Source organism: Castanea sativa, chromosome 5 (assembly GCF_040712315.1).
Source record: "Castanea sativa cultivar Marrone di Chiusa Pesio chromosome 5, ASM4071231v1".
Taxonomy (NCBI): domain Eukaryota; kingdom Viridiplantae; phylum Streptophyta; class Magnoliopsida; order Fagales; family Fagaceae; genus Castanea; species Castanea sativa.
This window is the reverse complement of record NC_134017.1, coordinates 42,152,541-42,179,897: the sequence shown is the minus strand read 5'-3', so window position 1 is coordinate 42,179,897 and position 27,357 is coordinate 42,152,541. Positions and strand designations below refer to the sequence as shown.

The 27,357-nt window shown below is 35.5% G+C and overlaps 2 protein-coding genes across 2 annotated transcripts; both read left to right on the top strand.

Moving 5' to 3' along the window:
* Positions 1 to 4,438: 4,438 nt before the first annotated feature.
* On the top strand, positions 4,439 to 5,587 carry LOC142635217 (uncharacterized). Its single transcript, XM_075809415.1, has one exon. It carries the CDS (start codon positions 4,439 to 4,441, stop codon positions 5,585 to 5,587), a length of 1,149 nt encoding a protein of 382 aa, XP_075665530.1.
* A 269-nt stretch (positions 5,588 to 5,856) lies between these two features.
* LOC142635216 (uncharacterized) lies at positions 5,857 to 6,692 on the top strand. Its single transcript, XM_075809414.1, has 3 exons — positions 5,857 to 6,220; positions 6,341 to 6,545; positions 6,623 to 6,692. Exons 1-3 carry the CDS (start codon positions 5,857 to 5,859, stop codon positions 6,690 to 6,692), a joined length of 639 nt encoding a protein of 212 aa, XP_075665529.1.
* Positions 6,693 to 27,357: the final 20,665 nt, after the last annotated feature.

Sequence of the window (27,357 nt, the reverse complement as noted above, 5' to 3'; positions counted from 1 at the left end):
GCATGAGGAAGAAGATGCACCACGTTGCTGACCGGAAAATTTTCTATCAACCCTTTCGTTGCAACATCTCTATCAAGTCTCAACTTGGTATTTGCATCACTGGGTCTCTTATTAGTCCAAGTAAACGGGTATCCTTTGTAACCTAGATCTTCCAATTGACAACTCTCCAAAGCCTCCCTAAATGCATTAATCTGAGCAATATGGGGCTGCCTTGTGCTTTGCTTTTTTGAGGAATTGAGAATAGCATTAAAATCTCCAAAACATAACCATAGACCCTCGACATAAGTCTCCACAAAAGGCATTCATACCATTAGGTCCAGGTGCCTTTGTTGGTCCCATCTAGAATACAGTTTCCTTGATTTCATCAGTAGTAAAATCTCTGGACAGTATATCCTACATATCTAGATTTACTTTGGCTGAGATTATGCTTAATCAGTCTTCCATTTGATTGCATAAAGCTACACAAAAGAGATTATCAAAATATTCAACTACAACCCTGGCTACATCTTCCACCTCTTCCACCTAAAACTCCTATGAATTCATGATACCTTTAATATGATTCTGTCTTCGCCTTTGTGATGCTTTTGAATGGAAAAAATTTAGTATTTCTATCCCCATGTTTCAACCATGCAACCCTAGACCGTTGTGCCCAGTAAATCTCCTGTTTTAACAAAAGATTATCCAACTTTTTACTAATCAACAAATACTCCACCTTACTCTCATCAGTATTGTCAGCTCTATTAATTCTATCACGTTGGTTTTGAAGGGATTTAATTTCTTCCTCCTTGGGTTTAGTCCTTGTGTCTCCCCACGCCTTCAAATCATCCCCACAAGCCCTTATTTTTGCATGCACAGCTGCTAAACCCACCTCCCTACTACCTGCCAAGCTCCAGGCTTGCTAAATTCGTGCCTCATAATCATCCCATAAAAGCCAACTCTCCTCAAACTTGAAACCCTGATCAGCTCTATGATGTTTCTGCCTAAACTTTTAAACCTGGATAGCAATAGGAATATGGTCCGGAGTATAAGGAAGAAGATGCACCACGTTGCTGACCGAAAAATTTTCTATCCACCCCTTCGTTGCAACATCTCTAGCAAGTCTCAACTTGGTATTTACATCACCAGGCCTCTTATTAGTCCAAGTAAATGAGTATCCTTTGTAACGTAGATCTTCCAATTGACAACTCTCCAAAGCCTCCCTAAATGCATTAATCTAAGAAATATGGTGCTGCCTTGTGCTTTGCTTTTTTGAGGAATGGAGAATAGCATTAAAATCTCTAAAACATAACCATGGACCCTTCATATAAGTCTTCAAATGTTCCAATAGCCTCCAAGACTTAAATTTTTGTTGTGTCTTCGGCCAACCATAGAAACCTGTCATGAACCATACAAAGCCATCTTCTTCTGTTACCTTAGCTAAAACATGATTTGCAATGTAGTTAACTACCTCTAACTTTATATCATCCCTCCATAATAAAGCTAACCCTCCACCAGAGTCCGGGTGTTTAACAATGATTATATTCTGAAAAGGTAAATTACCATAAAGATTATTAAAACCCTCTGTAATCAAATGTGTCTCCATAAGAAATCACACAGTGGGAACTTTTTCCCTCACTACTTTGCAAAGGCTACGATCTATCCAAGGGTACCCAAGCTCTAGACAATTCCAACTTAGGATCCTCATTGCTCCCGGCAAGGGTGGCTTTCCACCCCCGCCGATATAATATTATCAAGATTATCTCTACTCCTTACCCTTCCATGCTTATCAATATCCTCATGCTACCCTTCCTCCAGGTTAGAATCAATGCTTCTTTTCCCACAGGTTGGCAACATCAAAGCCTTAGACCGCCTTCCAAGCCCAAAGTCCATTCGATTAATCCTGGTTCAAGTGGATTTGGGTTTTAAATTGTTAGACACAGCCTTTCCCACTTCTTGATCCAATCTACTACACTCAGACCCGATCACCCCATCAGTAAGCTTACCCTTTGCCACATCATTTAATTCCAAGCTAGATGGCTACAAGATTATCTCTCTCGTCTACTCCACATTATCATCCTGCAAATCCAGACTTGTTGCCATCCCTATAGTATTTTCTCCCTACACATAAATTTTTCCTTCCTTGTCCACGTTACCACCTTCTTGAAATATAGGCATATCCCCTGAAATCTCGAAACAAACTTCAATCGGCTTACTAGGGCTTTTACTCTCTAACCCCACCGCCAGTGATGCCTCCTGCATCGGATTGTGATTAGTAGATTCCCTCAACATTTTCTCCCTCGAAGCACCAGCACTATCACTTGTGTTTCTTGGTGAGGAAGAGTGTGGACGCCCTCCCATAGCTCGTAAAGAATCCTCGTATTGATAGTCAACCTCGCCTCCATTCTGAATAATAGCAAAATGTGATGCACAGTGCTTCACGCCGTGACCTAATAGACCACAGTAATGGCAAAACAAAGGTAAACATTCATACTTAAATGACACCCAAGTATGAACACCATCTGAACCAACAATAAAACCTTCTCTCCGTAGGGGCTTCACAATCGATAATGCAACTTTGACTCGCATGAAAAAATTAAGATCATCTTGCCTTCGCTTCCATTTTACTTCCTCAATAGTACCAAGTTGATTACCAAATTCCTTTGCTACTTGAGGGGAAACCATATCAAATGGTGCACCCCATATTTGAATCCAGAGAGATGCATGCTCCAATTTTATGTTCCCCACAGTCATCCCTTTCCGCCACCTTTGAAGCAACAACACCTAATTATCAAAAGACCACGGACCATCCTATAGAATTCGAGCCATATCAAACTCCGATTGAAACTTGAATTGGAAAATATTCGGACCCACCTCAATGATCTGCAAACTATTTTCCAATCCCCATGCCCTTTTCAGAGTATTCTTTGCTGCTCTTTTGTTAAACGGTTTACATGTTAACAATTTCCTAATAAGACTCAAACTGCAACTCTCTAAAGCCTCCAATTTTCCTTCATCAGAGATGGGAATAACCTCCTCTTCATCAGATGTTAACTTCATATTACCCAATCCCTCAGCAACGTCATCAGCCATAGCGTCGAGAGCCAGAAATAATGAAAATAAAAACAAATACCCTTAGACCTAGGTCAAGCGAGGGAGATACTCATGTGGCACGAGAGCAAAAGAGCTCCATGGTCGAGAGAGATTATACCATTTTTTATTTGCAACAAATTCTTACATTAATAGATATAAGTAGTTAATTATCTAGTATTAAATTTATTTTCCTGCTATATGCCTTATCACTCATTAATATATCTGACAATAAATTATTTCTAATTTAGTTATTAATTTTTGTATTGCCATAACTCATAAGGATTGGACTCAAGGGCATTATGATCCTTTCAAGCTTGTGATGTCCCTAGGCCATCTTAGCTATACACCAGGGAGGGAGATTTCGTACCATACCGGCTAGTACACCGGTATAGGTACACCCTCCATACCGTACTGAAAAAAATACCGGGTGTACCAGCCGTTAAATGAATACCGGACCGAAATGTATTCTACTGATTTTTTTTTTTTGGTTGTAATTGTGGCTTTTTTAAGGGCATGATAGTAATTTAATCCTAACCCTAAAAACATTACCCACCCAATTCCTATTTGCTATTGCCGCAGCCCTCCCTCTCTCTTTCTCTTCTCCCTCACTCTCTCGTTCTCACTTCTTTTACTCTCTGCGCCTCACTCTCTACTTCACTTCAACAAAAAATTAAAAAATTAATTTACATTTTACACTGCATCGAGGTCCTTGGTCGAAAGTCGAAATTGGTATGTGTGTTGTTTTTTTTTTTATATATATATGATTTCGATTTTCCTTGGTCGAAATTCGGAGTTTCGAATTGAACATGAGTCACATGACAAAACCAAATCATATTAAACTTTAATATGATTTGGTTCTGTCATTTTTTTTTTTTTTTTGCTTTCTTTGCTTTGGTTCAATTTTTTTGCTTTGTTACTAATTAAGAGTTGCTTTTTTTTTTTTTTTTTGGTTTTTAATGCATGTGAATGACATAATGTGTAAAAATCTATTTGGGTATGAGAGATTGTTTCATAAAAAAAATTTTAGTGCCTAATGCTGAAATCTGCTTGAATCTTTTTTTCTCAGCTGCTCTGTGTCTCTCAGCCAGTCTGTTTCTCACTCTCAGCGTCAGGTAAAATTTTGCCTTAATTTTTGCTGTGAAATTATATTTCATGTGGAATGGAGATTCAGATGATGTGATAAATAAGAAATTGATTACTGTGTTCATGAATTGGGTTACCGTGTTCGTGAATTGTTATTTCATTCTTGATTTTGGTTAGCTTGAGATATTGGGATAGTATTAGTAATTTACAACTTAGTATTATTATTAATAAAAAGATAACTTAGAATTATTAAAAAATAATTGATGGTATATATGCAATGTGAATTATGGCTAAAAATCAATCAAGTGTAGCGTCTAGCCTGGTTGTAAGATCCGAGGATCCAGTATGGGCTTATGGCCGTGCTGTGCCAAATGCGAGGAATAACACCCAATGTATTTTTTGTTCTAAAATGATAAGGGGGGCAGGAATTACTAGGCTCAAGTGTCATTTAGCTAGAATTAAGGGTGATGTTGAAGCATGTAAAAAAGTATCTGAAGATGTAAAATGGCAAATGAAACAGTTGCTTAAAGATTTAAAGAAAAGTAAAAAGAAAAAAAGAAGAATTAGTATACAAATTGCAAATCCCTATGATTTAGAGGAGGAGGAGGATGATGATGATCATGATGAAGGTAATAATGATAATGAGAGAGGAGGTTCAAAGAGGCATTCATCAGTTAGTAATTATAACTCCAAAGGGAAAAAAAAAGTTGGAGAAAGGTCCAACATTAAATCCTTTTTTGCTCCAAGAACAATTCCTGGTTCTCAACCATCCATAAAATCTTCTTTGGCCTCAAAGCAAATGGTTGAGAAGGCAAGAATGAATTTTGCAAGGTGGTTGTACCATGGTAATATACCTTTCCATGCAACTCGCTTTGTGTATTATCAAGAAGCTATAGATAGTATAGCAGCTATTGGGCCTGGTTTTAAGAGACGTTCTTATCATGACTTGAGGGGTCCTTTATTACAAAAATATGTGTGTGAAATGAATGATTATCTCTTAGATGTGAAAAATGATTGGAAAGTTTATGGATGTTCAATAATGTCAGATGGGTGGACAAGTCAAAGGAACACTCCAATCATTAATTTTTTAGTGTATTGTCCAAGAGGTACTATGTTTCTTAAATCCCTTGATGTGTCAGGCCTAACAAGGGATGCAGATACATTGTTTAAGTTGTTTGATAAAGTTGTTCAAGAAGTTGGGGTTGAGAACATTGTGCAGTTCATTACAGATAATGATTCTGCTTACAAGTCTGCAGGAAAGAAGCTAATGCAGAAATATGGGTCATTCTATAGGTCTCCTTATGCAGCCCATTGCATTGATTTAATGTTGGAAAATTTTCAGATTGGAGATACTTTCCTATCATTCATGAAACCATTCAAAAGGCTAAAAAGATTACCAAATTCATATACAACCATGGCAAGGATTTATCTTTGATGAGAAGTGGCTTCACTAATGGTAGGGATTTGGTTCGTCCAGCCATCACAAGGTTTGCAACTAGTTTTTAAGTCTTCAATGCTTGACTAAGTTCAAGAAAGAACTTAAGCAAATATTTACTTGTGATCAATGGGTTGAATCTCGATATGCTAGAGATGTCATGGGAAAGGAGGTGGCTGCACTTGTTTTGGAAGATAAAGAGTTTTGGTTACAATGTCAACAAATAGTGAAGATTAGTGAGCCTTTGGTTAGAGTACTTCGTCTTGTAGATGGGGATGAAAAAGGGATACTTGTATGAGGCAATGGATAAACCAAATGAGAATCTAAAAGCAAGGTTGAGGAATAAAATTTCTGCATATATACCATTTACTAGTGTCATTGATGCTAGGTGGGATAAACAACTCCATAGTCCATTACATGCAGCAGGTTGTTATCTTAACCTTGGAATTTTCTTTAGGCCTTCGTTTAAAAAGCAAAATGAAATTACAAAAGGCCTACTTAGTACCATTACAAGGTTGGTTCCTGATCCTGATGAGCAAGATAGTCTTAGTTCTCAAATTGAACCATACAAAAAGGCTTTAGGTGACTTTGGAATGCCTATGGCAATCCGTCAATGTGAAAAACTAAATCCAGGTATACTATATGTATCTATACATACATACATATATATATATATATATATATATATGTATTTCATTTGAAAGTTTGTTATTTGCTTTGTACTAAATTAATACTTTATTTTATTTTTGGAAGTTGCTTGGTGGGAGCAATTTGGAAATGACACTCCAGAATTACAAAAGTTTGCAATTCAAGTGCTAAGTCAGTGTTGTAGTGCAACTGGTTGTGAAAGAGCTTGGAACACATTTGAGTTTATCCATTCCAAGAGGAGAAATAGGCTTGAGCATAAACGTTTGAATGACTTAGTATTTGTTCATTATAATTTATTGTTACGAGAAAGGTATGTTTTTAAATATATTCAATTTTTATTTTGAATGATTAGAAAATTTCATTAATGTATGATATTGATTTTGGTAGGAACATTAGAAGGACAAAGGATTACTTGGATCCTATAAGCCTTGATAATATTGATTTAATCGAGGATTAGGTAGCTGAGGAATCTGAATTTTTGTTGCTAACTGAGGAAGATGTGAATTGGGCTAGCATTGAAGAGCCATTAGCAACAATGAACTTGGAAGATAATGATAATGATGATGATGATGTTGTTGTTCTTGATGAGGATGATGGTGACGATGATGTTGTGTTGACAAATGCTAATACTCATGTATATTATGGTCCTCATGTAGATCCTTTTGATGGATGGGAGTAGATGATCCTATGTAATTTGTATTAAATTTGTGTTAACTTAATTATTTGTATTATTTATTTTCTTTGTAAGCAATGAACAATTACATTTTTTGTTTTTTATATTGTGTTTTTTTTTTGTAAGTTTGTATGCAATGAACAATTGAAGTAATGTTTTATTGTAAACATGGATTTTTGAGGTAATGTTTTATGGTAAATAGAGATTTTGTGTGTATGTGTGTCTATATATATATATATATATACACACAAAATAGCGGTAAACCCGAAACGGTGACCGGTATTGACCAGTATTCGAAATATACCGTACCAGTGGCCAAACCGGTACAGCCTCCGGTACGGTATTGACTTCCTTGTTGTACACACGTACTAACACTGAAGAAAAAATTATCAAAGAATGAGGGCAAGAAAGTTAAGGCCATAAGTCAGTCTAACCTGCAAGCAAGCTGGGGAGAGTGAAGTCGTGCATCATTGGCGTTATCAACAAATGAAGACAAGATGCACTTTTCAGCCATGTTGTGAATACGATTTTGGATGTTGTTTTTATTTGTTCATTGGAATGAAATATTTTGATATCGACTATTGGTGTATTGTTTCAGGTAATAATAATAATAATAATAATAATAATAATAATAATAATAATAATAGAGGCATAAGTTAAATTGAAGAAAAAGAAAAGGAAAAAAGGGGGGGGGGGAACATAGATATTAATGACTAGTTAGAGAATACAGTGATCTTTTTCATACAAACACAAAGATATGGGATGCTAAGTTAATTGAGATAAAGGAACTTATGTGAGTGATTTATGTTTTGAGGATTCTAGTCTGGCCTCCCAACTTTAGATGAGATTTATTATGTTCGAATGGTAGCTATTGAAAAGCTCAGAGCATTCATATCCTAAAATTCTATTACATTCTATTTTACCATCTTAGAAAGTTATTTTATCAATTATATTATATCATTTTACAATATTCTCAGTATCCTAACTTTTATTTTATAATATAACACATTAAAATAATATTTCTACACAATAAAATAATATTTCCCAAAACCCAAATAAAAACAAAAATTCAAAAACCTGGTGAGAGAGGAATTGATAAATTTACACAATAAAATATTAGTTTTTTTTTTTTTTTAGAATTGAGCTACAGTGCAATTCTAACTGTTGCAAATTTTTTTGCAATAATTGGTTTTTACAAGTCCAAATGAAGCTTGATTTTTGTGCGAAAATGGTACAATTTGCCAACATATGGCATATAGCAGTGCCAGTGCAAATCCTCTCAATGCAAACCTGAATTCATCGATTATTGATAACTCATCAAAGCTATGAAAGATTCACTCCCCCATGAAACAAAATCTGGGCAAAAGAAAATTTCCGCTAGATGAGACATGCTCCCAACGTGATGATCATCAGGAAACAAATATGCATGCCCTATGGTTGTGCAAGCTGGTTTAATCAATGTGGAAAACTGAACCAAGATTCTCCATGTTTTATCAAAAGTGGTATTGGTCTTTTGTGGATCTTTTCAAAGTTGTACTTGTCAAGGGTTCAGCCCTCAGTGTGGCCTTGTTCTCAATTATTGTTTAGAGCTTATGGAAAAGAATAAATAGAATTAGAGAGCAATTGTAGACACTTTATTTTGTATCTTATACAATTTAAGCCCCTGTTCTCCCAATGACAATATTACTAAAAGGGTTTAGTGACTGATCTAGGACCTAGTTAAAGAAACACTTTAACTTAAAAGATGTTTTGGAAGAGAAAAATAGTCATTTTCCCAAAACACACAGAATCTACTTAAAAAATTGATTCAAAGAAAAGCTTTTTACTTCAAAAAAAAAAAAAAACAATCCTAAAAGCTTATAATCATTTTCCCAAAACACACCGAATCTACTCAAAAAAAGTGATTCAAAGAAAAGCTTTATACTTCAAAAAAAAAAAAATCCTAAAAGTTTATATTTCTTGGCTGCAACTTATTTTGTCGCTTTGTCTTTCTTTCTTGCGTTATTGCCTAATGGTTAGGACCCGATCTAGACCCTATGGTCTTTGTCATCGTCCTTGCACCTTGGCCCACATCAAAGGGTTTGGATCATCCCTATCTTTTCCTATCTATGCTTGCTTGCTTCTATGCTTTATGCTCGTGCTAGCCTCTCTTGTTTTAGGCTTTGCCGCGCTTAACACCCTTAGCGGGTTTGTGGTTGTATGGTTACATCTAACACCCACATGGCCTTGTTTGGGTGTAACCATTTGGGAGGCGTCTCTGGATGCCGGGTTGCTTCATACATACCTTTCCCCTTTTCCGCTCCATGCAATGATATGCTTACCATGATTGTTTGTGCCACTTGTTGGCTTTCTATGCATCTCACACGCTTGCTTACATGTCCATGCATGAGCCTTGTTTGCTAGTGTGTCATCCATGCTTCAACACAATGAAGTTATGGACATTCGATCCAAACCTACATTTGTCACTCACAGACACCATCTTTTGTTTTTTTTCTTGCTTGTTTGCCTTCTCGCTTGTTTGTCTTCTCGCTTGTTTGCATGCTTCCTTGTTCTTTTGCTTGCCATGTCTATCTCGCTTGTTTGCTTTGTGCCCCTTTCATATATCTATGCATATTTTCCTTCCATTGTTTGTCTGCTGGTTTCTTGTCTCTACCTTTGCATGTACACACATGGAGCAAGGACACTTGGAGCTAGGGCACAGTCTCCCAGGTGCAAGCAAAGGAGCCTAGCTTATCCCTTTTGGTTATGTACTCTTTTAAACCCCCTTTTTGCCTCCCCCATTTCTCTCATAGATGGTTTGTATTAGGTATATCATGTTGTGATCCATTCGTCCTCATCTCTAGAGTATGACGACCCCTATTTACTTTCCTACACCTATATTTTGGGCCATGCTTTAGGTATGTTGGCATTTACTTTCCTGCTCTATGTTCTTGCATTGTGTATGATATATGTATACATATACCTGCTAGCCCCCTTCTGGTGTGATTGTCATGATCCATGTCACCTAAGGCCAGCGATGCCTAATTTCCATTGCGAAAGTAAGGTGACATGTTGCCAGATATTCGTCGTGGAACTTTGGTACTTCACCCGAATGCCTTAGGAAAGTATAGATTAGGATCACACCCATTCAAAAGCCAAACCTCAAAGCCCCCCATGCATGCAAAGCCCCAAAAGCCAATGCCAAAATCCTGTTTTTAATGTCAATCTCCAAAAATTAAGGTTTTATCAAAACAAAGGACTGTCCTTAGACAAGCGTTGTGGGGTGCCTAACACCTTCCCCACACATAACCAAACTTTTCAAGATTTTTTGCCATCCACATTAGATTAGAAAAAATGACATTTTTCTTTGCCTAGGATTGGTAAGAAAATCAACTAGAAATAGATGATCAATTACACCTTAGAAAATCCCAATGATTGGTAGTGACTTCACTCACCTTTGGTAATCTCTTAAAATTTGGCCAAGATTCCTACCACACCACTAAAGGTAGAACACCTACCCTCCTTCGCCGAGAGAGAGAGAGAGAGAGAGAGAGAGAGAGAGCACCTGAAGCTCTGCGTGAAAACCACAGCAAAAAGACCATCATTGAAAGGGGCCTTCAATGAACCCCGCACATGCAGGAGCGTCACCACAGTGAGTGGTCAAACGAAGGCCCACGATTCTTAGTTTTGGGCCCAGCGTCTACATACACTACACAAGCATGGCGATATAGTAAGCTAAAGGAAATAGAGAGAGGAAGACAAGCAAACCACACATAACACCACAAGTGTTATGGAAGAGGAAAATCCGAGCCTCAAGCGTAAAAATCTCTCCCCCAACCACCCTATTAGAAATCACTGCTAGGCAAGATAGTTGTAGTACCTAAGGAATACTATGAACTCTCCAAGCGCAAGCTCCTACATGTACTTATGAACTGTCCAAGTGCAAGCTCCTACATGTACTTGAGCCATCCAAACTCTAGTTAGTAATCGGCTCCACCGAGCCCTTTCTCTTCCTAGCTTACTAGAGACCCTTCATGGAAGCTCCAATGGAATCACCACCAATGAAGATTGCATTTAGGTTGTGGCTGCTCAAGTTTCCTTATTCATTCACTCACTCATAGGTATGTGTTTGTGGATGAGGAATGTGGTTTCAAAATCTATAGCAATGGAATGAAAGAGATGGAAAAGGGAGATGAAGAACTTGGTTTTTCTCTTGGGAAAAAGCTCTCTCTTTTCACACAAAGGAATGGCTTCACTCTCTAGGGTTTAGTCAATACTTATCTAAAGCTCCTTGCCAAACCTCACAGTTGTGTGTGTTTGTGCTAGCAGAAAAGCAATGGTTGGTGCAATTTGTAGAGTACAAAGATTGTGCAACTTGCGACCTGTTCGCATCCTAAGGTCACGAAATTGTCACGAGGTTCACGTCTGAACTCTCAGATAAACACCTACCATGTGGACTTCACGAGTAGCTTAGGTCACGAGTAGGTCGCCTTTAGTTCATGAAATCTCAAGTTGATGCGGCTTCATGTCTTCAAGGAGAGGCTTAAGTACACTAGCCCAACTTACATGAAAACCAAGAAAACAATACATCACCAATAAAATGTATTACATATAAAGTTTTGTCACTAAATAAAGCCAACATAATGTAGGTAGTAAACAAAAAATATATAGGTGGTAAACTATGGTGGCCCACACCATTTTTAAGCTTAAATTAAACTGAATTAAATGTGAAGCCTTTAATTGCTATGCATAAGTGATAATTATGTTGTTTATAAGCATATTGTAACTAGTAGGGTGAATGGTAATTTCAATTTGCACGTGTGCCCACTCAATTAGGTGAAATTTATTAGATACTCTTGTAGTCTTAATTGCTCCCTCTTCTCACATGAGGGGTGGCTCCATGGTGGGTCACCCTCTTGTGAGAGGAAGGAGAAATGCTCCTTAAGTATGTAATAACTTCCCCTTAATTAGTGACACTTTGAGCCCACAAAGATCAAAACAAACCCACCAATCCGTACTGGGATACCCAGCCATGCAATCTTCTCTATATCCATTTGTGTTCCTCATTTCTTTCTAAGAAGTAGCTGTTAGGATTAGTGCCCTTAAATCCTATTGTATGATGCTATGTATGATATTATGTATGACATTATGTATGACATGATGTATGACTTAATATTATGTTTGATAAAGTTATTTTATTATTATCTAAAATAGTGGTTACGTGAATATGGGACATTATCATATAGTCCATGAGATGCATTGTATGTGATTTATGTGAAAAGTCACAGAAGATGTAAATCACAAGTTCTTTGTAAACTCAGAATTAATAGTTCGTAGTCGGTGATGAAATTGGGCATTTCATCTACGAAGACTATAACGTGTCAACTAAGATGATTTGTCTTGATCATGGAAGTGGAAGTTTCTAGTTGATATGTTGATATGTTTTAAGAGTTAAAACATATTGAACAGACATTGTGAGATTTATTATTCTTCTAACGACTGTCAAATGAATAATAAATCTCACGACTTCTATTTGCATGAACTCTTAATCCTGAGAGAATAATGGACCTGATCATGAAGTGTAGGTTGCTTTGATATATCAGGAGTGAGACCTGAAGTGACGGTCAAAACCTCAGTATGTTGGGCAGCCACATTTAGTGTTGATGGAACATATATTCTCAATATGGAATTCATAGTTTCTTGATGAAGATATAAAATATTCCCTTGAGATAAGTTTAATGGTTTCAGTTATTCAGAGAGTTAGGCCTAACCACTTTAGTAAGAAATTACTAAAGTATATATATTTATGAAATTGGATTTCATAAATATATAATGAATAACTTTAAAGAATTAAACCGGGTACTCAAGGATAAGATGTAGTAATTTACAAACTGGCAGTCTACGTTTATGACTTTGTGTTATTACGAATATTTTATGAAGGGGTTTCGTGTATAATAAAGTCTTGGGATATAATTTATTAATAAGGCCTAGAGTGCAATTATATTTATATAGTGGTATTAAATATAATTAATGGTAACTTTGGACTTGTCAAGAGTTGACGGAAAAGCCCAAGGCCCATTGGAGCTAGTGTCTTATTGGTCCCTTTTGGTCCCACTCCAAGCCACACACTAAAGCCCAATTGGAAAGGCCCAATAGGCCAACCCAATTAGAAAATCAGTTAGTTATAAAAGGAGAAACATACAGAATTTTTATTAGAAGAGAAAGAAAAGAAAAATAAAAAACGGTGTGTGAGAGAGTGTGAGACACACTTTCATTCTCCCTTTGAAAAACTGATTGAGAGACCACACATCTTGGGCGTAAAGTGGAATTGGAGTGAAGATTAAGAGTGTTCCCAAGTGCTTCTAATCTTTGTTTTGAATTTCCTCACACCAAGGTACGCCATCTTGTTCTTAAATTCTGAAATTTACATAGTGCATGTTATCAATCATGAATGAAATAGATCCTAGTTCGTCGCTTCCGCTGTGGGTTTTGCATGAGATGCAAAACCAGAATTTTTCCTTCAGTAGCGACTCTCACTTGCTTAAGTAGGCAGCCAGCAAAATTAGGAATTTCACCTCTAATTTTCTTAAGGTTTTAACTATTTCATTAAGAATAGTAAGATTTTAGTGAAGCCACACCAAGAAAGTGAAGTTAAGGTAAGAAATTTAAATATAAAATCTTTGAATTTGACAAAATGATAATATTACTAATAATAACACTGTCAAATTCAAACAATAATAACATAGAATTTACATGATCTATAGAGTTTATATTTAAATTTCTTACCCTAACTTCTGTTACTTGGTTTTGGTTAAGGGATAACAAAAACTGGAACTTGTAAGAAAATTTGTGAAATTAGAAACATGCAAATGGTTTTTGAAATGAATTTTGAGTAAGGATATCATAAACTATTTGGTTGATGCTTTGCATGTACTATCAAAGCTGCAGTTGAAGAACTCTCCATTCTCATACTCTTTCGATCTTACCCAAATCTAATTACTAATATAATCTCCTAACTAAATTATATATTTCCATAGTCCCAAAAACTAAAAGAATTTTTTTTTTTTTCCCTTTTCTATTTCCCCAATATAAGAAATAGCACCAATCACACCTCAAAAAAAAAAAAACAAAAAAAAACCCTAATCAATAAGAGACGTGCACACGAAACCAAAAACACTATCAAAAGTTGGCCTTACCTACCTCTTCTACTTTATTGGTAGATTTCCCCAATCAAAGGCTAACTTTTTGGCTACTTTGGTTATTTCTTATGATCTTCATTATCTTGTCCACTTTAGGGGAGATATATATATATATATATATATATATATATATATATATATATATATATATATATATATATAAAATATAAGTTATACTTTCTATAATGGAGAGAAATGATTCAAATCATGATTCTATCTATATAGGAGAGCAAACAATGCCATTGAATTACAACAATCTTAGCTCATGGAGACATTTTTTAGGTATCAATTTAGTATTCAAATTGTATTAGTTGAATGGGTTTTTTATATTAATCCTTTGTTATTTATTCAATTTTTTTATATATCATTGTTGTAAATGTGTGCGTTTACAATAAGTCTTTATTGACTTTAATCTTTAAAATAGTTTGGGAGTTTTTACAAAGTCATATTTTGGTGGAGTGAAAATGAAATTAGTAGGACTAATTGAAAATGTGAAGAAAAGTAATTGAGTCATTATTTCTTTTATTTTATTTTTTTGTTAGTATGGATGTACAGAGCCCTTTTAAGTGCTCAACTATTTTCTAAATGTAGATAAGATACATGTCTTTAATTTATTATAGTATACCTACCTACCCATGCCACTCCTTGCATGTGTACTAGCATATACATACTCATTCCTTATGACAAAAGAGTTCGACATTTTGGATGGCTCTCCCTTCTCACCTTTTCTAGTTTTCTCCATTGACCTTACCCTTATCCTCAATGACAATATTGTTCTACACTTTTACATCAATGACATTGGTCTCCTTCATTGACCTTACCTTTATCCTCAATGACATTGTCCAGCAAATTTTGTTACAAGACATCAAGATTAAAGGACTACACTCAAATATAATCTAAGCACCTATTGTTTTCTGTTATCAGAGATGTGATTCTCTTCTATTCATGAATCAAGTGAGAGTTTAGATGTCAAAATTCTGCAGAGAAGATGAGTTAAGCGGCAAGCAGCTTGTATTGATGATTGACCATGGCATTTCATTTTCCATTCGCTTCTAAGTTATAACAACTAAAAGTCGTATTACCTTAGTTGTAGATCGCTTGCATTAGTTTAAGTGAGCTGTTGCGGATCATGTGATTTTACGCGTATTGTTAAGAACTTTCTAGTGTAGGTTTTTTTTTTTTTTTTTTTTAAGAGGGGGTGTAGGTTGTTAGTTTGTTAGAAAGCCGTTTTAATATTACAACGGTGTTAGAGACATTTTCATGGACAAAAGATTAGCAAGCTTAAATCCCACAAAGTTAGTCCAGAGTCCCACTTTTACAGTTCAAGGTCCATAAAAATAAATACCTGAAATTAAAGTTGAATTTAGTAAGCAAAAAATTCACCAACGCCTTTGAGAACCAAATTTACAGCCCAAAGAACCACATAGATTGACCTATCATCCATATGAATTAAGATTTGAAATAAGCTTTTCGAGGGCCTACAAGAACCTATCAATCAAAAAACAAGGCCCAGTGATTGTTCAAGGCTTACAACCCCTGAACTTGGCCCATGTTGATGGCCAGGGGAATTTTAAAAATTAGTTGAATGCCCACCTAGGCCATTTGGATAACTGGGTCAACATTTAAGTGGGTTAAGCCCATTAATGATTAATCATGACCATTATGGTTTCTTAAGATTCGGGTACTTGACACATGGGCACTGTGTTTCAGTGCTCAAATTAGGTATCCAACCTATGGATTTATATACCATTGTGAAATATGATAGTCAGTGAAATTTGTGCTCAAGTCAGAAGAATGGGCCCAATCAAGGTTTTGGCAGCTTGGGTGCATGACAAATGACACTTGGGTGTCAATGCTCAAGTCAGATGGTCAAACAGAAGGAATGGTCCCAATTAGGGTACCTCAGAGTTTGGGTGCATAACACACGAGCACCAAGCTATGGGGTTCAAGTTAGGACTAAAAGTTATGGATTTGAAGAATGTGGTGAATGGTTAAATATGGTGGGATATGGTCAAGATTAGATGGTTGAATCACATGATCAGCAGAGTTCAAGTTTAGGCGAGATTGGATAAACTCAATCAAACCTTCGTCAAACTTCAGAGATGGTTTTGGGGTTGCTATATTTGGTAAGTTTCAGTTGAATAGTCATGTTTAGGGTTTTCTCAAATTTCATGCATTTCTTTGTTTTGGGTTTCAAATGGGTAAAACAAGGTAACAACAAGAAGATTCCGCCTAATACCATCTTTCCTCTCTCAAATCAATAATCAAGTAGCATTGACTGGCTCCAACAAGTTTCAAAAAGGATCTTCCTCCTATGAAAACGGTTTAAGGCATTTAGGCAGGCCATCTTATTGACTCTAAGATAAAATAGTAGCAATGACTCCTTTTAAGGAGAAACACCACTCAATAATGGACTAGCCTAATACCGAGTAGTCCCTTTTGTTTTCTTCTTTATTCAACAAGGTTGTATTTAGTTGTAACACCGCTATAAAAAGAGTACAATACAAAAATGTGGAATTAGATTGCAATTATCTTTCGAACAAAAACCACAGCATACAAACAATCACTTAAAACACTTGAAATCTCGTAATTTCTCATCAAAGATTTATTGTCAATAATGCATCGGAAGATTGAACGGTCAAAATTACGATTTTATTTTTTGAATTTCTTAAAAAAATATAAATTTTCCCTTTTTATGCAAAATGATTGTTTTACCTTTGTGTAATGTTAAACAAAAGTTGTAAAATAGAGCATCTACAAAAGACTTTAAAAAACAATAAAAACAAAGAGAATGACTGAACTGATATTAATGTCAACGCAACTACAATTTTAGTTAGGTCGGAAAATCCATATATTTTTCCATAGTAAAATCATCACTTTTATATTACTTTGGTATGTAAACTTTCCATCACCTTAATATTTATTTGTCCCAATCATACATCTTCACATTATGATCTGACTTAATATTATATAAGTATAATCCATCCTCTTGTGCTGTCCAAATGCAATGGTCCCCACCACATTGGTCGCCTATAGAACCTCTAAACACCTCAAAATAAGCTTTGAAGTTTTGGTACCAAAAATGGCATTTAAATTCCGTCACAATTATAAGGCTAAGGTGAAAAGAGAATTCCCACTCTTGGTTGGGCTGAAGAGTTCTAATGCCCAAATCATCAATTACGGATTTACAATGGTAGCCAAGGGTGTCGCTCTTGAGATGGTTCACAATTCGTACAAAGCGCTTTAATGAGTTGGGTGTTGATGTAAAAGAAGTACTTAGGCCAAAGGCTAAGAGAAGGACAAGCACAAAACAATAAAATTGGGATATGATTTTTTTCTCCATTTTTTTGGTGTTCAAAAAAGATGTTTGGATACACTTGAAATGCATTGGCCATCTTATTTAAAGCCAGAGGTTACTCAGTTACATATATTTATTGAAATTATATTGACCTTTTCCCTTATTTGAAATTGTACCCATAACTTTTCAAAATAAACTAGACTCACCTACCCATTTGTTTATATTTAATTTGCACTTTTACCCTTCATTTTCAAATGAAAAGCTCTATCTCTTTTAAAATTAAATTTTGGAAAAGAGAAAATAGAGATTTCCTTTAATCCAAATAATAAAAAAAAAGGAAAAAAATTCAAGAAATCAATGTAGCAAGATTCAAAATAGGCCATTAAATAATTTTAGAGAAGGATTTGGAAAATATATTTTTTGGGTACTAACTTTTAAAATTCAAAATTTAGGATGCAAAATATAATTGAGAGTAAAGTTTAGGATGGTAAAGTGTAATTTCTCCTTTATTTTTTAAGGGATTAAGATAAAGGGCAATTGGGCCTTTGTGGTGACATACTTTTTCATCTAAGTTAACAGCAGACTTGACGTCGGGGTGCAAATTGTAATAAGGGTCATAGTTTGAGGTCCAAAAAATGTATTCAAAAAGTTTATGGTGTAAATTATAATCAAGAATATAATTTAGAGGGGTAAAGTGTAATTTCCCTAAAGTCTTAATAAATTTTCTTTGTTAAATATCCAATTTTAAATATACATACTTAAAAAAATGTATTTGAAAGTAAAATTTTCAATTTGGATATTAAATTTCTTACAATAAATCAACCAAAATCATTTATGCAGTAAATATGCTTGTTTAATATTTGCACTAAGTAATTTTCTTACATTAATAAATATACATAATTAATGTTCTAGCATTAAACACACATATTTAATTATGAAAAATAATTTATTATTGCAATAGATGATTTTCCATAATTAATGTTTCTTATTTTGATAAATATAAGTAGTTAATTTTCTAGTACTAAATGTACTTATTTGTCAAATGTTTAGCGCTCATTAAATTTACTAGAAAATAAATTATTCCAACATTAAATATATTTTTTTAAATAATTTTTTGAGTCATTAAAATTATTTAAAAAAATGAATTTTCTCAGTTTAGATATTAAATTTTTTGCAATAAATTAATGAAAAAAATTATTGCAATAAAACGCTTGTTTAATATTTGCAATAATTACTTTGTCTTACATTAATAAATACATATAATTGATTTTCTAGCATCAAAAATACTTGCAAATAAAATTTCTTGATGGTTATTAAATTTAATTGGTAATTACATTGTCATTGTTTAGTTATTAAGTGTCTTGCACTAACATATATATTTTTTTATAGGAAATGCCAACGAATGCTATTAGGGCATTAGTTAATAATCAATTTAAAGAAAGTTTTTATAGAAAAAGAAAAAAAAGCAATTATTGTTTTGAAAAATTATTTGCAATAAATTCTTACATTGATAAATATGAGTAATTAATTATTTAGTATTAAATGTGTGTTAAAAATACTTAGCATTTTAAAAAAATATCTTATATATATATATATTATTTAGAAGTTAATTGAATTTAGATTTTTGGTTTTTGCACTCAATAATTTACTCGCTATAAAAATTAAAAAAATTAGATGGACATATGGCGTAAAATTGAACTTTAATTGAAATCTAATTTAGAATGCAATTGGATTTGGACTCTTTGCTTTTAACACTCAATAATTCACTTGGAACAAAAATTAAAAATTAAAAGGGACATGTGACGTAAAATTGAGAATCCAATTGAAATTTAATTGGATTTTCTTTACGTTTTGACACACACACGCACACACTCACATATGATAATAAACTATTTCTAATTTAGTTATTTATTTTTGTAATGTAATAAGGATTGGACTTGAGGGCATTATGGTCCTTCAAGTCTGTGATATCCCTGGGCCATCTTGGCCTACATGTATACTAACCCTAAAGAAAAAATAATCAAAGAATGAGGGCAAGAAAGTCAAGGCCATAAAGTTGTTCAACCTGGAGAAAAGTTTGTAGACACCTCATTTTGTACCATTTACAACCCAAACCCTATTCCTCGATGACAATATTACTTGGATGCTCAAGGTTGATTTAGGGTCCAATCTTGTAAAATTTTGACTTGAGAGATATTTTTGGAAAAAAAGAAAAGGTGCAGTGTCGATGCCTCGCAGCAGTTCTACCACCACGACACTCGCACACCCTTGAGGCGCATACACGGGGTGTGTTATGCAGGCTTGGAGCTCGGGTGCTATGAAAAAGGGTTGACCTCTAGTGTGTGTGATGGAATTGGGTCAATTTCAATTTAATTACCAAAAGTAAGTGAAGTCACTACCAATCATTGGGTGTTTTTTCTAAAATGTGATTGATTACCTGACTCTATTTGATTTTATTACCAGTCCTAGACTAAGAAAAATGATGTTTTTCCTAATCTAATATGAACGGATAAAAAATCTTGATTCTTAAGCTCAGAAGTTTGGTTATGTGCGGGGAAAGTGTTAGGCACCCCATAACGCCTGTCTATAGATAGTTCTTTGTTTTGGTAAAATCTTAATTTTCGAACATTGGCAATTTAAACAAGCTATTGGCATTAGCTTTCGGGGCTTTAAATGAATCAGGCTTTGAGGTTTGGTTTGGAAAGGGTGTGGTCTTCATTAATGCTTCAGGTGCATCATAGCGGGCAAAAAACTATTCTCACCAAACGCAAAACCCTACTGGATTTTCGACCAATGACAATCAGGTGACATAGATTGAGACAATCACACCGCAATGATCATGTACACAATATAGCATGAATATACACCTACAGCAAATTGCCTTCAACGCACACCCATACTACAAGGTTAAGAGCACTCATGACTAGAGCGAGTTGCTCTCTTAGACATGAGAGTCCATCATACAAAGTGCATGATCACCCACATAGAAGCATATATAGATACACATTCATCATGCACAATGTTATCACACAAAGCGGCAAAGTAAAGCAGACATTGCCAATGTTCCAAGGGTATGGCCCAACAAGGTACAGGAAATGTAAATTAGAAATTGCCATACCCAAGGAATGCGGCCGAAGCAAAGTGTAGGAAAGATAAATAATACATGCCTACATCCAATGGGTATGACCCAACAAGGTACAGGAAATATAAAGTAGACATATGTCATACCCTAGGAATGCCGCATAAAGCTGGATACAAGGATGAGAACCCTAAAACAAGGCTCTAAAAAAAGGCTAAGAGAGAGAGAGAGAGAGTGAGATAACCATACGGGGAGGCTAAACCTCCTAATCTACTTAACATTGCCCTTTTTGGACTTACGTCTTCTTGCTTGCATCTTTGCTCTTTTTGCTCGCACCTAGGAAGTTACGCCCTTGCTCTAAGCATGTACATGTAATGTCAAAGGAAACAAGCCAATAGACAAGGAAAGAAAAAACAAGAAAGAAGGCTTGCAAAAGAGCAAACTAACAAAGAGAGCCAAATGGGGGCGAACAAGCGTTAACACACTAAGGGGCAAACAAACATGTTATCAAACAAAAGGAGGTGTCCTAGGAGGACAAATGTAGGTTTGGACTGGGTGACAATAGATTTATTAATTTGGAGTGCGGATGACACATGTGCCATCAAGCAAAATTCCTAAAAGGGACTCGGGGTGTCTGTAGACATCGCATTTTGTACCCCTTACGACTCTAGCGCCGTTCCCCAATGATGTTGAAATAATAAGGCCTAAGCTTGGTTTAAGGCCCAATCAAATGTTAGATTGACTTGAGAAATGTTAAAATGGAAATACAACTTTTAATGAGAAAATAAATCTATTTTTGGAAAAGTAAGCCAAGGAAGCCCTCAACATGCAGGCGCAGGAATTAGCCTACATGTGTGGACACAATGGAACCATATACTAGGAACCATATATATAGTTTCCCTTTAGGAAGGACCTTTTGATCTTACTATTAAAGATATGGGTTTGAAATTATGGTACGGTCTTGGGAATTTGTTAGACACCCAAAACTGCCCAACACTAAGGTTGGCTTCCTTTCATTGTGTCTTATATCTTAACCCTATTAAAGTCACACTCAATATTGTTTTTCTAACTCACACACACACACACACTAACATTAATCTAACCATCAACATGGAATCAATTATCCCAAAAGACCTAATCATAAATCTATCATGGCAATCAACCAAAGCCTAACATACATCTAATCATGCATACCATCACATCATAGACCCTACCATTCATCTAGCATGGCATTCCCTAACTTACATGTAGCATACATGTCACTTCATCCTAGCATTCATCTAATCATGGCATAACATATCATCTCAAAGCAGCACATGTATCATCAAATCAAAGCAAGGATATATGCAGGAAGCACATCATGTCATCATTAAAAGCATTGCATATACATATTTCATCAAAGACAGGTAAATCTTATAAACAAATGCATGCATGTACATATGAATGCATGACTCATCTTGCTTACCTTACAACAATTTAGCACATATGGCATTATGCGTGAACATATGAATGTGTGATCATGGCATCAAAATAAAGAAAACACAAGATAAACCCTAATTCTAACATGCGAAAATCAAACAAGCAAACAAACATGTGCATCATATGTACATGTTTAAAACCAAAAATACATGAAAAGGGATCTAAAACAAATTTATACATGTGAAAGTAGAAGCAAAAACAGATAAAACAAAGGTTTCTAGGCTAGTTCATGCGCAGGCATGAACAACCCTGCATGCACATAATCAAGCCTACGTGCGCAGACAAGATTATGCACATGTGGGTTTCTGCCCAAAAACCCTGGAAACACAACAAAGATTTAAAACGCTAAATCTAACATCCTAACATGCTTTCTATACATACAGAAACGTAAACCTAGATTATATAAACATATTATAACCAGAAAATGAAGCAAATAGAAGAATTGAAGCATAAATAAATAAATAAAAAAAAGGAAAAAAAAAAAGTTAGACTAGATACCTCAAATAAAAGCTCTTCAAACTTGATTTTTGACTGTTTCCCTCAGTCAAAAACATTCACAATCAATAAAAAGAGTGATTAGTAATATTAAACTCAAATATCAAGGTTAGAAAATGCCTTAATCAAAAGAAAATTGACTTAAGAATATTTTGTGAAAAACTTTCTCTTTGATTCACTATTTCTAGTGAATCTTAATGTTTTCCCTTGGGATTTTTTATGTATTTTAAAAATATGCCATATAAGGCTATTTATAGTGTGAAAATAGGGGTTTGGAACGACTTCCAAATGATGTGGGATTTGTTCCAAACCTCAACATCAATGCAAAAAACTTGCCTTGTTTAGTTCCTAGAATTTGCTATGCATGTGCAAGATCTTGCCTGCATGCACATGTAGAAAGCTGCGTGCGCAGGCCGATTCTTCTGTGCGCATAGTGAGGGTTTCCTTGGCCTTGCTTTTCCAAAAATAATTTTATTTGCTCATTAAAAGTTATATTTTTCACATGTTCATGTATGAATGCCAAAGGTGTTGAGCTGCTGTAAGGAAAGTGAGGTAAGTCATGTAGTTATATGTATATGCATCTGTTTGTTCTAAAGGTTTTACACTTCTTTGATGAATATGTGTATGCAAGTCTATATTCATTTCTTTAAATGATGAAATGGTTTGTTTGCTGCCTTGGATGTGTTATGATGACATGTATGATGGTAACATGCTAGGGTTATGTTATGCCATGCTAGATAAATGCTAGGTTGGTGACATGTATGCTATATGAATGTTAGGAGATGCCATGATAGATGTATGTTAGGGAATGCCATGATAGATGAATGATTAGGTCTTTTTTCGGGATGATTAAGGCAATGTTGATTGTTAGATGTATGCTAGGGTGTGTGTGTGAGTATAGATGCAATATTAAGTGTACATTAAATGGGGTTAAGACATAAGACACAATGAGTAGAAGCCAACCTTAGGGTTGGGCGGTTTTGGGTGCCTAACACCTTCTTAAGACCGTACCTTAACTCTGAACTTATATCTCTGGTAGTAAGATAAAAAAGGTCCTTCCTTGAGAAACAAATAGAAGGAAAGCATGCTAAAAGACAAGCTAGCAAAATATACCAAACGGAGGCAAACAAGCATATTATCAAACAAAAGAGGGTGTCCTAGGAGGAAAAATGTAGGTTTGAATCGAGTGTCCATAGTTCCATTACACAGACTTATGCATGAACATGTAGGCAAGCATGCAAAGATGCAATAAAGCAAAGAAAGCCAAATAGGTGGCACAAAGCAAGCAAGGTAAGCATATCAACATCGTACGGAGCGAGGAAAGGTGTGTCTCAAGCACACCAACACCACAAAGGTGTATCGCATTCAACAAGCCACAAGAGGGGTGGATGCAACCACGCAAGCAAGTGGGCCCAAAGACCGACACGCACAAACCCACAGAGCGCAAAAAGCATTTCAAAGCCTAGATCTAGATATGCAACATGGAGATAAAGCATAGAAGCAAGCAAACAAACATAGACATGCATAAAGGAAATGATCTAAGCCCTTTGATATAGGCCTAGGTGTATGGTTATAGGCCTAGACCACAAATCAAGATCTAGATCTACACCCTACCTAAAGGGCCAAAACATAGGAAAAAGGTACATCAAGAGACAAAAAAGGCTATAGGAGCACATGGCATAGCAACCAAACTTGTTGATCTAGACACATGAACATGGCACAGAGTGCACAAAGATATAGATCTAAATACAAGCATAGCAAAGTGCATATAAACAAATAGATCTAAGCATAAACACGGCAAGGAGCACATAGACATATAGATCTAAGCATAAATATGGCAAAGAGCACATAGACATGTCGATCTAAGCATAAACCTGACAAAAAGCACCTAGGCATATGGATTTAAGCACAAACATAGACTTGAGGCATATCCTAGCCCAAGAAGGATAGGGCAACATCATCAAAACATTAAAACATGGCAAAAAGCAAGGAGATATGCTAGGAAAGCAATAGAACATGCTAAGAGGCAAAATAAAGCAATGGATATGTTAGGAAAAGTAATAAAACATATTATAAAGCAAGATAAAGCAAAGGGTGTAGATCATAGCTAAAAGGCTACATCTACACCCTTTTAACCTTAAATCCAAGGTCCTAAGACCAAGGAGAGGAAAAAGAGTGAAAGAACACTACCTCTTGATTGTTGAGAGAAGAGAGTAATCAAAGATTTTTTTTCATGTGTTTGTGACAGAATTTAGAGAGGAAAAGAAAGAGAATCTACCCAAGAAATGCTCCAAAATTTGCCCAATTCCTTTTTTTTTTTATTGAAGGGGGTGGGGTTATTTATAATGAAAAAGTGACCCTTCAGTGGCCGTTGACTTGGAATGCCCTGATAATGGCCTTCCCTATTTGGAATTGGGTTGATCTTGGTGTCCCTGGAAAGGTCTGGATGTGCAGTTTTTGGAAAACTAAAAAACTTGGAAATCCAATGGTTGGATCTAAAGTTATGTTCTCAGGAAGCAAGCTGATGTGCTTTGCACGGTTTTCAAGATATCTCAACCGTTATAACTTCAATTTTGACCCATGAATAGTTGCTGGAAAATAAATTCAATAATCTTTGCAATGATACTAGTCTCAACCTGTTCTAACGGTCATATTAAAATTAGAGTTCTTGGGGCCCTCGAGAGTCAACTTTGGGTTAAACTTGGTCACAGTTGACGAAAATCTCTAAATAGCTTAGGTTTGATGTAAAAGCATGAGAAATATTGTTTTGGAGTGGTTCTGACCAATATTGACATTTGGTTAACATTGGGTTGACCAGGGGCATTTTGGTCAATTTGACCTAAAAAGGCAATTTGAGTGCTCTAATACTAGAACGGGGTATGCCATGACAATCTAGATATTTCCAAGGCCCCATGAAAGAAAGTTAATATTTTTGAGATTTTCAAGATTTGGCACTCAAATCGATGGCTGACAAAATACAGTATCTACATTGTCTAACAAATATATAATAGTGCCCTTGTAAAAAGTAAACACTTGTATATTTGCCGAGAAGAAAATAAGAATGAGTAAGGCTGCGTTTGTTTTGGGTGTAAATGATTTCTGAAAAATATTTTACACCCGGATCCATGTTTGGCTCCACCTGAAAATAAAGTCAAACTGAAAATAGAATTCAGTTTGACTAAAAAAAACCTTGCCAGCCTGTAAAATCATTTCCCTTCCTATTTTGCCTTCAAATTCTTTCCGAAATTCCTCACTCCTCACACACTCCTCTCACACACGCACCAACCTCATTTCAGCTCCAGCCCACGCACCAACCTCAACTCCACACACAGTCCGACGCCAAGCTCCAGCCACCCAGCCAAGCCAAGGCCAGCCCAGATCGTGCCACCCCCACCGCTGCCCCCAATCACATATGCCCAGATCACGCCGCACCACCAAGATCGCACCCAAGCACCGACGAGATCGCACCCACTCAACCTCACCGCCATGCTCCACCGCTGCATGTCTTCGATCCATACCCACCCGATCTAGCTACTGCCGTCCTTCGATGAGCTCAGATCTTGACAACTGACCGCAGGCCGTGCTGTAACGTCGTCGCCATCTAGATTAGAGCCCTTCATCTCGTTTTCACATCGCCGCTGAAGATTGTTCACTCAATCTCTCAATCTTTCTCTCTTTGATCTATGATTTTGTTGTTGTTGTTGTGGTGGTGGTGTGGGTGGTGGTGTTTTGGAAATTTTGGTGTTGTGTGGTGCTGGTGGATTTTCTGTGGGTGCTAATGGAGTTTCTGTGTTGTGGGTTTCAATGGTGGTGGATTATGGGTTTTGGTAGATGGTTTTGATATTGATTTTGAGATTAATGGGCTTTGATTTTGATTATGATTTTTTGGATTAATTGGTTATGTGGTGGATGATGATGGATGGGTTTGTAGTGGCCGGCGGTGGCTGGGTTTGTAGTGGCCGGTGGTGGATTATTGCAATTTTTTATTATAAAATTTGTTTGGAACCTGAGAAAATGTGAGAAACTATTAGAAAATTTACATTTTCAAAATGTTGTCAAACAATTGAAATTATTTTTCAACATAATTTTTAAAATGCAACCAAACACTTGAAATTATTTTTCAACATAATTTTTAAAATGCAACCAAATACTAGAAAATATTTTCCTTTCCCGAAAATGCTTTCACCTGAAATTATTTTACACTCGGAAAATATTTTACACTGAACCAAACACAGCCTAAGAACTCTTATTATACAATTGTGGTATAATGATGCCAAATTTTACAAAATATGAGTCCTTTATTATTGTGAATCTATGGAAAAGCTTTTGTTCCTACGAGAGGTTCATAGTAGATAAAGACTACTGGCCCTATGTAGATGCTAATAAATTTACATCTCTTACCATATATTTATATGAGTTGAGAAATTGTAGAAAAATAATTAGGAGTTTGCAAATTTTTATCCAACAAGTATTTTGGACTAGTGGATAAGATTTAGTGAAACAAATTTTGTGCTAAAAAAATCACCCAGGACAAAGAGGGATATTAAGGAAAACATTATTGGCAATATGGGTTATTTTGAAACGGTGGATAATTTCATATGAATTTGAAATATAAATGATTCTTGTTAAATCCAATAAAGTGAGCCAAATAGGAAAAATGTTTGTGGTAAAAAAATTATAAATTTTTAGCCATAGTTTAATACCACCATAATCAAGACATTTCTTCTTATTGTGTATGAAGAAAAACTCTACAACTGTATGGGTCATATTTGATGTAATTAGCATACCTTATAAACAAAACACACTTATTAGTGTCTAGCGGTTTTAATTATATGAGTATAGATTCTAGTGCTTGTATTTCATCAAAGCAAAGAATTATGGGGAGAAGATGCAAATGAATTCAACACTGAAAGGTTTGCT